Raw genomic sequence first — 16132 nt, 5'->3', positions numbered from 1 at the left:
ATACTGTTGTATATTGACCACCATCACTTGTTGTGTCCAGGTTGTAATACTGTTGTATACTGACCACCTTCACTTGTTGTGTCCAGGTCGTAATACTGTTGTATACTGACCACCTTCACTTGTGTCCAGGTTGTAATACTGTTGTATACTGACCACCTTCACTTGTGTCCAGGTTGTAATACTGTTGTATACTGACCACCTTCACTTGTGTCCAGGTTGTAATACTGTTGTGTACTGACCACCTTACCTTTGATATACCTTTGAAGAGTTTCGAGAGTTTATCTACTCTCTGACCCTGGCCATGGGCCAGGTTCGTCTGGTGGTTGCCTGGTCAACCAGGCTGTTGCTGCTGGAGGCCCGCTGCCCCACATATCCATCACAGCCTGGTTGACCTGGCACCTGGTGAAGATACTTGTCCAGTTTCCTCTTGAAGGCTTCTACACTTGTTCCAGCAGTGTTTCTGATATCTTCTGGTAAGATGTTGAAAAGTCTGGGACCCCGGATGTTGATACAGTGTTCCCTTATTGTCCTCACCGCACCCCTGCTCTTCACTGGGTTTATTTTACAGTTCCTCTCATGTCTCTCACTCCAGTATGTTGTTATGGCAGTGTGCAGATTTGGGACTAGGCTCTCGAGTACCTTCCAGGTATATATTATCATGTATCTCTCCTCCGCTCCAGTGAGTACATGTTCAAGACTTGCAGGCGTTCCCAGTAGTTTAGGTGCTTTACTGGCTCAGTGTGAGCCGTAAACGATCTCTGTATTTGTTCCAGCTCTGATATTTCTCCTGCCCTGAACGGGGCCGTCAGCACTGAGCAATATTCTAAGTGAGGGAGCACTAGCGATTTGAAGAGTGTCACCATCGGCATTATTTCCCTTGTTTTGAAAGTTCTCAATACCCACCCAGTCATCTTCCTGGCTGTCGTGATCTTTGTCTTGTTATGGTCTTTAAAAGAAAGGTCAGCTGACATAATTATTCCTAGGTCTTTTACGTGTTCCTTACGTTCTATTTGGTGACTCTCTTGAGTTTTGTATATAGTGTTCCTGTTGAGTTCTTCATTCTTTCAATACCTAAGCAGCTGGAACTTATCACCATTGAATGTCATGTTCTCCACTGCCCACTGGAAAACCCTGTTTATGTCTTCCTGTACGTTTTCAGTGTCCTCTACCGTACTGACTTTCATGCTTATTTTAGTGTCATCTGCCAATGATGATACAAAAGTGTGCCGGATGTTTTTGTCTATGTCTGCTGTGAGGATGAGAAACAGCAGAGGTGCCAGGACAGTGCCTTGGGGCACTGAGCTTTTGACCTCGCTGATGCTGGATCTTGCCGTGTTCGCTACTACTTTTTGTGTTCTGTGTGTTAGGAAACCGAAGATCCATCTGCCTACCTTCCCCGTAATGCCCATGGCCTTCATTTTGTGCGCTATCACTCCATGATCGCATTTGTCAAACGCCTTTGCAAAATCTGTGTAAATCACATCTGTGTTTTGGTCGTCTTCCAGCGCCTCCGTAATTCTGTCATAATGGTTCAGCAGCTGTGATAGACACCTTCACTTGTTGTGTCCAGGTTGCAATACTGTTGTATACTGACCACCACCTTCACTTGTTGTGTCCAGGTTGTAATACTGTTGTATACTGACCACCACCACCACTTGTTGTGTCCAGGTTGTAATACTGTTGTATACTGACCACCACCACCACTTGTTGTGTCCAGGTTGTAATACTGTTGTATACTGACCACCACCACCACTTGTGTCCAGGTTGTAATACTGTTGTATACTGACCACCGCCTTCACTTGTTGTGTCCAGGTTGTAATACTGCAGTATACTGACTACCTTTAAGATAGGCCAGATTATCGCTCAGCTGGAAAACGTAGAGAGAAATTCCACTGCTCGTATACACTGGATCAAGCATCTGAACTACTGTCAAAATTTCAAGTCCCTTGAACTGTATTCCTTGGAACGTAGGCGAGAAAGGTATATCATAATTTACATCTGGAAAATCCTGGATGGAGTAGTTGCAAACCTGACCATTTAAATCATTCTGTATTACAACAAATGACTTGGCAGAAGGTGCGAAATACCTCCACTATAAAGCAAGGGCGCCACAAGTTAACTGATAGAATGAGTGTCAGAGGTCCCCGACTCATCAACGCCCTCCATGCATACGGGGAATTTACCAACAAACCTCTGGTGGTCAAAATGAAACTGAACAAGTTCCTTAAATCGTCTTGATCAGCCAGGCTGTGGACTGGGTGCGGCCAACAGTAACAGCCTGCTTAACCAGGTGTTGATCTTCCAGGAGACCTGGTCTGGGACCGCACCCAGGAGGCACTGATCTTCCCCCCGGAAACATCCTTCAGGTATCCATTCTCCCTCTCCCTCTACTTTCATTCTTTATCCCCATTCGTATGTAAATGGTATATAATACCGACAAGTAAATTGGTAACACATGCAACACTTGGGTAACTCAGGTGTTGTTTCGCCTACATAATAGCCTTCTTCAGTTAGATACAGAGTTACCCCGCCACTCCTGTTGCCTCCATTCAATATTCAACTGAATTCTTTTTCCTCGGCCCAGGATTATTATTATAATCAAGGGGGAAGCGCTAAACCCGGAGGATTATACAGCGCCTGGGGGGGGGGGATGTGGAAGGCATTCATGCTTAATTCGGGGAACTGGAGCACAGATCCAATTCCCTAAATCAAGAGCCCCTCACCAACATCAAGGAACCTTCCTTGAGGGGCCTCCTCGGCCCAGGAGCTTTAACAGTAGATCTAGTCTTGCCCCCCTCAAGGCTACATCGTGCACTTACTACAAGAGTGATGGACTGAACACATCGATTCCAGGTTGAGGGACTGATTACCTCATACTTCAACTCTCCTTACCCATTTCTACTTTGTATTGGACTGATGAAGCCACTGTGTGGCGAAACGTTTCTTCAATAAAGATTCCCATGTGTTGCATAAGTGTCTCAATTCTTCAATCTTTAAGTTGTAATAAACATCTGTCAGGGAATAAACAGAAATTTGGACGGGACGCTCGAATAGTGATCCTTTAACCGACAGATGTTTATTTACAACTTAATCTGTAATAATGTTGGGAGAATTACCGACAATGTGTTAGGTAAAAGAACACAAGTGCATTTTTATTGTGACAACGTTTCGCTCTCCATGAGCTGTGTCAAGCCGTTACGGCTTGATAGCTTTAGGCCTTTCGTGTTGCAGTCAACACATCAGGAACTTGTAATGTTGCAGAAATGTGTAGGAAGTCCAAGCAGATTAGTTATCTCTGTGTCTACAGCAGGATTCCAACCTGCAAACTGCGTTACAGTACACTGTACTTTATCCACAGCGAGTCTGGTGTTGTGGATAAGGTACTATGTACTCTGATGCTGAGTTTGCAGGTACAAATCCTGCCGTGGACATAAAAATAATGTTTATCTGTTATTTTAGCCTAAGAGAAGGCTGACTACAACGTGGAAATTACCAGAGCTGAACAAGTAATGTAGAGAGTACATGACACTCGCAACAGCGAGTGGATAAAACACTCTCAGCAACAGCGAGTGGATAAAACACACTCAGCAACAGCGAGTGGATAAAACACTCTCAGCAACAGCGAGTGGATAAAACTCTCAGCAACAGCGAGTGGATAAAACACTCTCAGCAACAGCGAGTGGATAAAACACTCTCAGCAACAGCGAGTGGATAAAACACTCTCAGCAACAGCGAGTGGATAAAACACTCTCAGCAACAGCGAGTGGATAAAACACTCTCAGCAACAGCGAGTGGATAAAACACTCTCAGCAACAGCGAGTGGATAAAACACTCTCAGCAACAGCGAGTGGATAAAACACTCTCAGCAACAGCGAGTGGATAAAACACTCAGCAACAGCGAGTGGATAAAACACTCTCAGCAACAGCGAGTGGATAAAACACTCTCAGCAACAGCGAGTTGCTACACTTCCCCCTCCCTCCTCTCGTGCCTGTTTAGTGAGGGGAGGGGGCGTGGCTAGGTGAGGTGTGTGGTACGACACCTGAGTGCTGGTGGTGGTTCCACCTGGTCCTTACCCCCCTCCCCTAACACCACACAGTTCCTTCTACAACGCGTCTGCCTGCGTTGAGGCACGTAAGTCGGGGGGGGAGGGGACTTACGTGCTTTGTTCAGACCTCTGCAACATAATTGTCACCATGAATTAAGGAAAGATCCTGGACTTCACCTTACCAAACAGACAAAGCCAATGTGATAATTATGGACAAGGTAGATTATTGCGGAAAAATGAACATGTTATTAGAAGTTGGAGGAACTTAGGTGCCTCATAATGACTGCCCGTGTGGGTGTGTGCCCTCTGCCTTGATTCCCAGGTAATAGTAACTCTAGTGCCGCTGGAAGCTAACCTTTGAAGCTGCCGTAGCTACTGAACCCACAGTGGGAATTCTTGATGGTATTCTCACGGATCTACTGAAGTTCCCGCGTGGTGGCGACCATTGTGCGGTGCTCCGTGTGTGCTGCTGCTGCTGCTGCTGCTGCTGCTGGAGTCTCAGGTGTCGCTTCAGACACGAGTTAGACAGGTCCTTCCTGGTCTCCTATATAACTTCCTTTTCTTCCACCTCCTCTTCCTCCTCCGCTTCGCTTCTCCTCAGACACGTCAGGACCACTTTAGTGATCCTGGGCTGTGTTGCTGTGATCAACAAGGAAGCCAGGGGCTCAAGCCAGTGTAGCTTGTGTTTCTTTGGTCCTCTTCCCCCAGGATGCCACCCACAGTAGTCAAACACCCAGATACCTACTTACTGTGAGGTGAATAGGTACAACAGGCACCATGACCATTGCATTAATGTTGGTAGAATTACCGACAACATGATAGGTAAGAGACAAGTGCAACTAATGTGACATTCTATTTTGGCAACGTTATTTGCACTTGTCATTTTACCTACCATGACCATTGTCTCCAGCCTCTTCGGGATCGACCCCGCGTCCTTCGCTTGTGAGCCGAAGTCGCTACTAATAAGCAACAAGCTGCTGTAATGTGTGTGTGTGTGTGTGTGTGTGTGTGTGTGTGTGTGTGTGTGTGTGTGTTGTGCTGTTTTGTGCTGTTTTGTGAAGTTGGGAATGTTGTCACGGCTGTCACTGTGTTGGCAGTGGTGTGCATGTTGATAGACTGTCAGTGGTGTATATGTTGTTAGACTGTCAGCAGTGTGAATGTTGGTAGATTGGAAGTAAGCCTGAAAGGCTGTGAGTATCGGGTCGTTACCCCTAAGCTGTCAGGATCGTGACTGGTGTGTCAACGCACCATTGTTCTTCTTGATTTTTTTTTTGTGTGTGTGTGTGGGAAGGAGAGTGTCTAGTCTTGTATATATCTTAAGATGTATAGTTAAAATTCCCACTGGTTGTGACTTACTTTCTCGCGTAGTTTAAATATATGGTGTGTGTGTGTGTGTGTGTGTGTGTGTGTGTGTGTGTGTGTGTGTGTGTGTGTGTGTGTGTGTGTGTGTGTGTGTGCGTGCGCGCGCGCTCACCTAATTGCTCACTTAATTGTGGTTGCAGGGGTCGAGACTCGGCTCCTGGCCCCGCCTCTTCACCGACCGCTACTACGTCCTCTTTCCCCCTGCTCCATGAGCTTTATTATACCTCGTCTTAAAACTGTGTATAGTTCCTGCCTCCACTACATCGCTTGCCAGACTATTCCACTTCCTAACTACTCTATGACTGAAGAAATACTTCCTAACATCCCTTTGACTCATCTGAGTCTTCAGCTTCCAATTGTGACCCCTTGTTTCTGTGTCCCCTCCCTGGAACATCCTGCGTGTGTGTGTGTGTGTGTGTGTGTGTGTGTGTGTGTGTATTATGGAAGCCTCCACCAGTTTCATATAGCTGCATGAAATGTGTTTTGTCGACAAGTATTCCAACACGGATAAGTTGTCCCGTAGCTGGGTTGGTAGCGCACTCAGCTCACACACTGAGGTTCGTGGTTCGAACCCCGGTACGGGTGGAAACATTAGGCCGTATTTCCTTAAGACATCTGCTGTTCATGTTCACCTAGTGGTAAATTAGGCATCTGGGTGTTAGTCGACTGGTGTGGGTCGCATCCTGGGGACAAAACTGACCTAATTTGCCCGAAATGCTCTGCATAACAAGGGGCTTTCTGTATAGTAGTATGTCATTGATGCTTTTATTGAGACAACGTTTCGCTCAGTGTAGAACTTTTATCAAGTCTTGATAAAGCTCTACCGGGCGAAACATTGTGGGAGTGACAGCTTCGTTGGTACCTCTTGTGCCTTCATTCTCACCTGTCTCCGTAACTTTGCTTTCAATTTGTAACATCTCGTTTATTGTGCACCCACGACGGCATTTCCCATTTACGTTTGTTTGTATTTATCTAATTGTGCGCGGGTGCTTGCGTGCGTTCACGTGCGCCACACGCACGTGCACGCACGTCCGTGTGGCGCACGTGTGTCTTTGTGTTAGTGTTTACACCCAAGACAGTTATCAAGTGTTTATGGTAATGTTAAGTGGCTAGTTAGTCCATTGTTGCCTCCATCATGTTGTTAGTGGTGGGGGTGAGGGGAGAATGTGGGGGTGAGGGGAGAATGTGGGGGGGTGAGGGGAGAATGTGGGGGGGTGAGGGGAGAATGTGGGGGGTGAGGGGAGAATGTGGGGGGTGAGGGGAGAATGTGGGGGTGAGGGGAGAATGTGGGGGGTGAGGGGAGAATGTGGGGGGAGGGGAGAGTGTGGGGGGGAGGGGAGAATGTGGGGGTGAGGGGAGAATGTGGGGGGTGAGGGTGCTCTTCACCAACTTCAAGACTGAGGGACTGATTACCTCGTCTTTTGTATATAGTTCTACAGTCTTCTCATTATGTCCTTGAATTTGTATTGATAAAGACACTGGATGGCGAAACGTCTACAATTAAAGATACCCAGATGTTAAACATGTGTCTAAATTCTTCGTCTTGTAGATATTGTATAACATTTATGTACATCGTAAGCGTTTCTCTGGTCACTGCCACTTCACGTATACTTATTTATATTTACTAAGCTTCACCGAAAAGTTCCCTCCCAGTTTCCCCAACGTATTTCTTATCACGTTGTCAACATGGGGTGGTGTAGACTACAGTCCCAGCAGGCGGAGGAATAATGGGCCGCTTCTTGCCATGGTCTTTGATGGAAGTAGTGGCTATAGTAGCCATGTTTATGTTGCTGCTAGTGATAGCCTGGTAGTGTGGTCGACCACGTCACCACACGGTAGTAGACATGTTTATGTTGCTGCTAGTGATAGCCTGGTAGTGTGGTCGACCACGTCACCACACGGTAGTAGACATGTTTATGTTGCTGCTAGTGATAGCCTGGTAGTGTGGTCGACCACGTCACCACACGGTAGTAGACATGTTTATGTTGCTGCTAGTGATAGCCTGGTAGTGTGGTCGACCACGTCACCACACGGTAGTAGACATGTTTATGTTGCTGCTAGTGATAGCCTGGTAGTGTGGTCGACCACGTCACCACACGGTAGTACCCATGTTTATATTGCTGCTAGTGATAGCCTGGTAGTGTGGTAGACCACGTCACCACACGGGTCTGGTTCCTAACTTACACACTTTTGTGTAACAGTTTATTAGAGTGAGAGATGCGAGAAAAAAATATGCAATAAGGCAAGTGAGGAGCAGGGGCGCCATGAGTATAATTCGAGTACAGTGTCAACATGCGTGGTCCAAGACTCTTCAACATACCACCAGCAGATATCAGAGATATTGCCGGGCTGTGTGGGGGATCTCCTGGCCCCTGGCACAATATGACTGACCAGGTGATGAACAGGGTAGCCTGGAGTTGGGCCAGGCAAACCTGTTCATCACATGTGCTTTACCTGTCACCACGAAACTGGTGATAGGTAAAGCACAGGTCCTCTTATCTCCCATTTCTACTCTCTAACCCCTCCCCTTATGTACTTCTACCTATTAACCCCTTTAATTCCTTCCCTCTCACTACCCTCTCCCACTGCTGCTCTCTCCCGTCACCGCCCATTCATCACTAACATCTCTCGTAGACAGTAACAATGTGAGATAAACGAGCGCTTATACACTATTTTATTACCTCTGCGACACACACACACACACACACACACACACACACACACACACACACACACACACACACACACACACCAGGAGCTCGGACTCGACCCCCGCAACCTCAACTAGGTGAGTACACACGCTGGGCCAGGAGCTGTGACTCGACCCCTGCAACCACAAGTAGGGTAAACCTGTAGGGGCATGAGAGAGTGGAGGGGTGTTAGGGAGGCAGTCAGGCCTGATGTAAGGAAGCAGAAACTACCTTTAACTCCTTGGATCAAGAGGCAGCAACCAGCACCCCTTCGGAGGGCCACACAGGTTACACCACCTTGCTAACATTATTTTGTTAACCTTGCTTGTTAACATTTTGTTAACCTTGCTTGTTAACATTTTGTTAACCTTGTATGTTAACATTTTGTTAACCTTGCTTGTTAACATTTTGTTAACCTTGCTTGTTAACATTTTGTTAACCTTGCTTGTTAACATTTTGTTAACCTTGCTTGTTAACATTTTGTTAACCTTGCTTGTTAACATTTTGTTAACCTTGTATGTTAACATTTTGTTAACCTTGCTTGTTAACATTTTGTTAACCTTGCTTGTTAACATTTTGTTAACCTTGCTTGTTAACATTTTGTTAACCTTGCTTGTTAACATTTTGTTAACCTTGCTTGTTAACATTTTGTTAACCTTGCTTGTTAACATTTTGTTAACCTTGTATGTTAACATTGTTAACCTTGCTTGTTAACATTTTGTTAACCTTGCTTGTTAACATTTTGTTAACCTTGTATGTTAACATTTTGTTAACCTTGCTTGTTAACATTTTGTTAACTTTGTTTGGTAACATTTTGTTAACCTTGTTTGTTAACATTTTGTTAACCTTGTTTGTTAATATTTTGTTAACCTTGTTTGTTAACATTTTGTTAACCTTGTTTGTTAATATTTTGTTAACCTTGCTTGTTAACATTTTGTTAACCTTGTTTGTTAACATTTTGTTAACCTTGTTTGTTAACATTTTGTTAACCTTGTTTGTTAATATTTTGTTAACCTTGCTTGTTAACATTTTGTTAACCTTGTTTGTTAACATTTTGTTAACCTTGTTTGTTAATATTTTGTTAATATTTTGTTAACCTTGTTTGTTAACATTTTGTTAACCTTGTTTGTTAACATTTTGTTAACCTTGTTTGTTAACATTTTGTTAACCTTGTTTGTTAACATTTTTTGTTAAAATTTTGTTAACCTTGTTTGTTAACATTTTGTTAACCTTGTTTGTTAACATTTTTTGTTAAAATTTTGTTAACCTTGTTTGTTAATATTTTGTTTACTTTGTTAACATTTTTTTCTTTAACATTTTTTATTTTGTTAATGGTGTAATGTTAACCTTATTTAGTTAATCCTAATTTGTTAATGTTATTTCGTTAACCTCCTTAACATGCTGAAAAATTCACATTAGGTTATGCACTATTTAACATTGTTAACATGAGCAATTGTTATTGTTTACAGTAGAAGTTGTTAGTTCTTATTAATATAAATGTTATTGTTAATAACATTTTTGTTTGCTTTGGGTTAATGTTAATTGCCTCTCTTGATTTTTTTCCCAGGAAGGACCAGAGTTCGTCCCGTGTCAGAGGGGAAGGTGAGTCATGACACAACTGTTGTTGTTCAGTGTCTGAGAGGAAGGTGAGTCATGACACAACTGTTGTTGTTCAGTGTCTGAGAGGAAGGTGAGTCATGACACAACTGTTGTTGTTCAGTGTCAGAGGGGAAGGTGAGTCATGACACAACTGTTGTTGTTCAGTGTCTGAGGGGAAGGTGAGTCATGACACAACTGTTGTTGTTCAGTGTCTGAGAGGAAGGTGAGTCATGACACAACTGTTGTTGTTCAGTGTCTGAGGGGAAGGTGAGTCATGACACAACTGTTGTTGTTCATTGTCAGAGAGGAAGGTGAGTCATGACACAACTGTTGTTGTTCAGTGTCTGAGGGGAAGGTGAGTCATGACACAACTGTTGTTGTTCAGTGTCTGAGAGGAAGGTGAGTCATGACACAACTGTTGTTGTTCAGTGTCTGAGGGGAAGGTGAGTCATGACACAACTGTTGTTGTTCAGTGTCTGAGAGGAATGTGAGTCATGACACAACTGTTGTTGTTCATTGTCAGAGAGGAAGGTGAGTCATGACACAACTGTTGTTGTTCAGTGTCTGAGAGGAAGGTGAGTCATGACACAACTGTTGTTGTTCAGTGTCTGAGGGGAAGGTGAGTCATGACACAACTGTTGTTGTTCAGTGTCTGAGAGGAATGTGAGTCATGACACAACTGTTGTTGTTCATTGTCAGAGAGGAAGGTGAGTCATGACACAACTGTTGTTGTTCAGTGTCTGAGAGGAAGGTGAGTCATGACACAACTGTTGTTGTTCAGTGTCAGAGGAAGGTGAGTCATGACACAACTGTTGTTGTTCAGTGTCAGAGGAAGGTGAGTCATGACACAACTGTTGTTGTTCAGTTTCTGAGGGGAAGGTGAGTCATGACACAACTGTTGTTGTTCAATGTCTGAGGGGAAGGCGAGTCATGACACAACTGTTGTTGTTCAGTGTCTGAGGGGAAGGTGAGTCATGACACAACTGTTGTTGTTCAGTGTCTGAGGGGAAGGTGAGTCATGACACAACTGTTGTTGTTCAGTTTCTGAGGGGAAGGTGAGTCATGACACAACTGTTGTTCAATGTCTGAGGGGAAGGTGAGTCATGACACAACTGTTGTTGTTCAGTGTCTGAGAGGAAGGTGAGTCATGACACAACTGTTGTCCCGTGTCTGAGGGGAAGGTGAGTCATGACACAACTGTTGTTGTTCAGTGTCTGAGAGGAAGGTGAGTCATGACACAACTGTTGTCCCGTGTCTGAGGGGAAGGTGATTCATGACACAACTGTTGTTGTTCAGTTTCTGAGAGGAATGTGAGTCATGACACAACTGTTGTTGTTCAGTGTCTGAGAGGAAGGTGAGTCATGACACAACTGTTGTTGTTCAGTGTCTGAGAGGAAGGTGAGTCATGACACAACTGTTGTTGTTCAATGTCTGAGAGGAAGGTGAGTCATGACACAACTGTTGTTGTTCAGTGTCTGAGAGGAAGGTGAGTCATGACACAACTGTTGTTGTTCAATGTCTGAGAGGAAGGTGAGTCATGACACAACTGTTGTTGTTCAGTGTCAGAGAGGAAGGTGAGTCATGACACAACTGTTGTTGTTCATTGTCTGAGAGGAAGGTGAGTCATGACACAACTGTTGTTGTTCAATGTCTGAGAGGAAGGTGAGTCATGACACAACTGTTGTCCCGTGTCTGAGGGGAAGGTGAGTCATGACACAACTGTTGTTGTTCAGTGTCAGAGAGGAAGGTGAGTCATGACACAACTGTTGTTGTTCAGTGTCTGAGAGGAAGGTGAGTCATGACACAACTGTTGTTCAGTGTCAGAGAGGAAGGTGAGTCATGACACAACTGTTGTCCCGTGTCTGAGGGGAAGGTGAGTCATGACACAACTGTTGTTGTTCAGTGTCTGAGAGGAAGGTGAGTCATGACACAACTGTTGTTCAGTGTCTGAGAGGAAGGTGAGTCATGACACAACTGTTGTCCCGTGTCTGAGGGGAAGGTGAGTCATGACACAACTGTTGTCCCGTGTCTGAGGGGAAGGTGAGTCACGACACAACTGTTGTTGTTCAGTGTCTGAGAGGAAGGTGAGTCATGACACAACTGTTGTTGTTCAGTGTCTGAGAGGAAGGTGAGTCATGACACAACTGTTGTTGTTCAGTGTCTGAGAGGAAGGTGAGTCATGACACAACTGTTGTTGTTCAGTGTCTGAGGGGAAGGTGAGTCATGACACAACTGTTGTTCAGTGTCTGAGAGGAAGGTGAGTCATGACACAACTGTTGTTGTTCAGTGTCTGAGGGGAAGGTGAGTCATGACACAACTGTTGTTGTTCAGTGTCTGAGAGGAAGGTGAGTCATGACACAACTGTTGTCCCGTGTCTGAGGGGAAGGTGAGTCATGACACAACTGTTGTTGTTCAGTGTCTGAGGGGAAGGTGAGTCATGACACAACTGTTGTTGTTCAGTGTCTGAGGGGAAGGTGAATCATGACACAACTGTTGTCTTCAAACACCTGTTGCTGGGTGTTTTTTACACCTGTTGTTTACCTCCAGCTCAGCTGTTTGTTTACCTCCAGCCCAGCTGCTAAGCTGACTTCCACCTCCAAGTGATAAGTTGAGCTCCAACCTCGCACCCAGCTGTTGTACGAGGCTGTGCATTAGACAACAGACTTTGTGGTGTCTGACTGCTAAATAGAAAGTTGGTGTGTGCCGTGACTAGCTGTCAGGCCAGTGCAGGCAGGGTAGAGTAGGGCGAGGCAGGGCAGGGTAGAGTAGGGCGAGGCAGGGCAGGGTAGAGTAGGGCGAGGCAGGGCAGGGTACAGTAGGGCGAGGCAGGGCAGGGTAGAGTAGGGCGAGGCAGGGCAGGGTAGAGTAGGGCGAGGCAGGGCAGGGTAGAGTAAGGCGAGGCAGGGCAGGGTAGAGTAGGGCGAGGCAGGGCAGGGTAGAGTAGAGCGAGGCAGGGCAGGGTAGAGTAGGGCGAGGCAGGGCAGGGTCGAGTAGGGCGAGGCAGGGCAGGGTAGAGTAGGGCGAGGCAGGGCAGGGTAGAGTAGGGCAGGGCAGGGTAGAGTAGGGCGAGGCAGGGCAGGGCAGGGTAGAGTAGGGCGAGGCAGGGCAGGGTAGAGTAGGGCGAGGCAGGGCAGGGTAGAGTAGGGCGAGGCAGGGCAGGGTAGAGTAAGGCGAGGCAGGGCAGGGTAGAGTAGGGCGAGGCAGGGCAGGGTAGAGTAGAGCGAGGCAGGGCAGGGTAGAGTAGGGCGAGGCAGGGCAGGGTAGAGTAGGGCGAGGCAGGGCAGGGTAGAGTAGGGCGAGGCAGGGCAGGGTAGAGTAGGGCGAGGCAGGGCAGGGTAGAGTAGGGCGAGGCAGGGCAGGGTAGAGTAGGGCGAGGCAGGGCAGGGCAGGGTAGAGTAGAGCGAGGCAGGGCAGGGTAGAGTAGGGCGAGGCAGGGCAGGGTAGAGTAGGGCGAGGCAGGGCAGGGTAGAGTAGAGCGAGGCAGGGCAGGGTAGAGTAGGGCAGGGCTGGGTAGAGTAGGGCGAGGCAGGGCAGGGTAGAGTAGGGCGAGGCAGGGCAGGGTAGAGTAGGGCGAGGCAGGGCAGGGTAGAGTAGGGCGAGGCAGGGCAGGGTAGAGTAGAGCGAGGCAGGGCAGGGTAGAGTAGGGCAGGGCAGGGTAGAGTAGGGCGAGGCAGGGCAGGGTAGAGTAGGGCGAGGCAGGGCAGGGTAGAATAGGGCGAGGCAGGGCAGGGTAGAGTAGGGCAGGGCAGGGTAGAGTAGGGCGAGGCAGGGCAGGGTAGAGTAGAGCGAGGCAGGGCAGGGTACAGTAGGGCAGGGCAGGGTAGAGTAGGGCGAGGCAGGGCAGGGTAGAGTAGGGCGAGGCAGGGCAGGGTAGAGTAGGGCGGGGCAGGGCAGGGTAGAGTAGGGAGAGGCAGGGCAGGGCAGAGTAGGGCGAGGCAGGGCAGGGGAGAGTAGGGCGAGGCAGGGCAGGGTAGAGTAGGGCGAGGCAGGGCAGGGTAGAGTAGAGTAGGGCGAGGCAGGGCAGGGTAGAGTAGAGTAGGGCGAGGCAGGGTAGAGTAGGGCGAGGCAGGGCAGGGTAGAGTAGGGCGAGGCAGGGCAGGGTAGAGTAGGGCGAGGCAGGGCAGGGTAGAGTAGGGCGAGGCAGGGTAGAGTAGGGCGAGGCAGGGCAGGGCAGAGTAGGGCGAGGCAGGTCGGGGCAGAGTAGGGCGAGGCAAGGCAGGGTAGAGTAGGGCGAGGCAGGGCAGGGTAGAGTAGGGCGAGGCAGGGCAGGGTAGAGTAGGGCGAGGCAGGGCAGGGAAGGGTAGAGTAGGGCGAGGCAGGGCAGGGTAGAGTAGGGCGAGGCAGAGCAGGGTAGAGTATGGCGAGGCAGGACAGGGTAGAGTATGGCGAGGCAGGGCAGGGTAGAGTAGGGCGAGGCAGGGCAGGGTAGAGTAGGGCGAGGCAGGGCAGGGTAGAGTAGGGCGAGGCAGGGCAGGGTAGAGTAGGGCGAGTCAGGGCAGGGTAGAGTAGGGCGAGGCAGGGCAGGGTAGAGTAAGGCGAGGCAGGGCAGGGTAGAGTAAGGCGAGGCAGGGCAGGGTAGAGTAGGGCGAGGCAGTGCAGGGTAGAGTAGGGCGAGGCAGGGCAGGGTAGAGTAAGGCGAGGCAGGGCAGGGTAGAGTAAGGCGAGGCAGGGCAGGGTAGAGTAAGGCAGGGCAGGGTAGAGTAAGGCGAGGCAGGGCAGGGTAGGGTAGAGTAGGGCGAGGCAGGGCAGGGCAGGGTAGAGTAAGGCGAGGCAGGGCAGGGTAGAGTAGGGCGAGGCAGGGCAGGGTAGAGTAAGGCGAGGCAGGGCAGGGTAGAGTAGGGCGAGGCAGGGCAGGGTAGAGTAAAGCGAGGCAGGGCAGGGTAGAGTAAGGCGAGGCAGGGCAGGGCAGGGTAGAGTAAGGCGAGGCAGGGCAGGGTAGAGTAAGGCGAGGCAGGGCAGGGCAGGGTAGAGTAAGGCGAGGCGAGGCAGGGCAGGGTAGAGTAAGGCGAGGCAGGGCAGGGTAGAGTAAGGCGAGGCAGGGTAGGGCAGGGTAGAGTAAGGCGAGGCAGGGTAGGGCAGGGTAGAGTAAGGTGAGGCAGGGTAGGGCAGGGTAGAGTAGGGCGAGGCAGGGCAGGGTAGAGTAAGGCGAGGCAGGGCAGGGCAGGGTAGAGTAAGGCGAGGCGAGGCAGGGCAGGGTAGAGTAAGGCGAGGCGAGGCAGGGCAGGGTAGAGTAAGGCGAGGCAGGGCAGGGCAGGGTAGCGACAGGCGAGGCAGGGCAGGGTAGAGTAAGGCGAGGCAGGGCAGGGCAGGGTAGAGTAAGACGAGGCAGGGCAGGGTAGAGTAGGGCGAGGCAGGGCAGGGTAGAGTAAGGCGAGGCAGGGCAGGGCAGGGTAGAGTAAGGCGAGGCAGGGCAGGGTAGGGTAGAGTAAGGCGAGGCAGGGTAGGGTAGAGTAAGGCGAGGCAGGGCAGGGCAGGGTAGGGTAGAATAGGGCGAGGCAGGGCAGGGCAGGGTAGGGTAGAGTAAGGCGAGGCAGAGCAGGGCAGGGTAGGGTAGAGTAAGGCGAGGCAGGGCAGGGCAGGGTAGGGTAGAGTAAGGCGAGGCAGGGCAGGGCAGGGTAGGGTAGAGTAGGGCGAGGCAGGGTAGGGTAGAGTAGGGCGAGGCAGGGCAGGGCAGGGTAGGGTAGAGTAAGGCGAGGCAGGGCAGGGCAGGGTAGGGTAGAGTAAGGCGAGGCAGGGCAGGGCAGGGTAGGGTAGAGTAGGGCGAGGCAGAGCAGGGCAGGGTAGGGTAGAGTAAGGCGAGGCAGGGCAGGGTAGGGTAGAGTAAGGCGAGGCAAGGCAGGGCAGGGTAGGGTAGAGTAAGGCGAGGCAGGGCAGGGTAGGGTAGAGTAGGGCGAGGCAGGGCAGGGTAGGGTAGAGTAAAGCGAGGCAGGGCAGGGTAGGGTAGAGTAAGGCGAGGCAGGGCAGGGTAGGGTAGAGTAAGGCGAGGCAGGGCAGGGCAGGGTAGAGTAAGGCGAGGCAGGGCAGGGTAGAGTAGGGCGAGGCAGGGCAGGGTAGGGTAGAGTAGGGCGAGGCAGGGCAGGGTAGGGTAGAGTAGGGCGAGGCAGGGCAGGGTAGGGTAGAGTAAGGCGAGGCAGGGCAGGGCAGGGTAGGGTAGAGTAAGGCGAGGCAGGGCAGGGTAGGGTAGGGTAGAGTAAGGCGAGGCAGGGCAGGGTAGGGTAGAGTAAGGCGAGGCAGGGCAGGGCAGGGTAGGGTAGAGTAGGGCGAGGCAGGGTAGGGTAGAGTAAGGCGAGGCAGGGCAGGGTAGGGTAGAGTAAGGCGAGGCAGGGCAGGGTAGGGTAGAGTAAGGCGAGGCAGGGCAGGGCAGGGTAGAGTAAGGCGAGGCAGGGCAGGGTAGGGTAGAGTAGGGCGAGGCAGGGCAGGGCAGGGTAGAGTAGG

The 16132-nt window shown here is 49.7% G+C and overlaps 1 protein-coding gene across 3 annotated transcripts in view; it reads left to right on the top strand.

The window, feature by feature from the left end:
* The window catches only part of spir (spire type actin nucleation factor), a 481192-nt gene that overhangs the window by 47244 nt on the left and 417816 nt on the right, over positions 1 to 16132 (top strand). For all 3 annotated transcript variants that reach the window (XM_070093645.1, XM_070093647.1, XM_070093646.1), the window contains exon 2: positions 9666 to 9700. In XM_070093645.1, the coding sequence (XP_069949746.1) occupies positions 9666 to 9700 (35 nt within the window). The remainder of the gene's footprint in view (positions 1 to 9665; positions 9701 to 16132) is intronic.

Source organism: Cherax quadricarinatus, chromosome 43 (genome assembly GCF_038502225.1).
Source record: "Cherax quadricarinatus isolate ZL_2023a chromosome 43, ASM3850222v1, whole genome shotgun sequence".
Classification (NCBI taxonomy): Eukaryota; Metazoa; Arthropoda; class Malacostraca; order Decapoda; family Parastacidae; genus Cherax; species Cherax quadricarinatus.
Note: the sequence above shows the minus strand (reverse complement) of the source record. Positions and strands in the feature narration are given on the sequence as shown.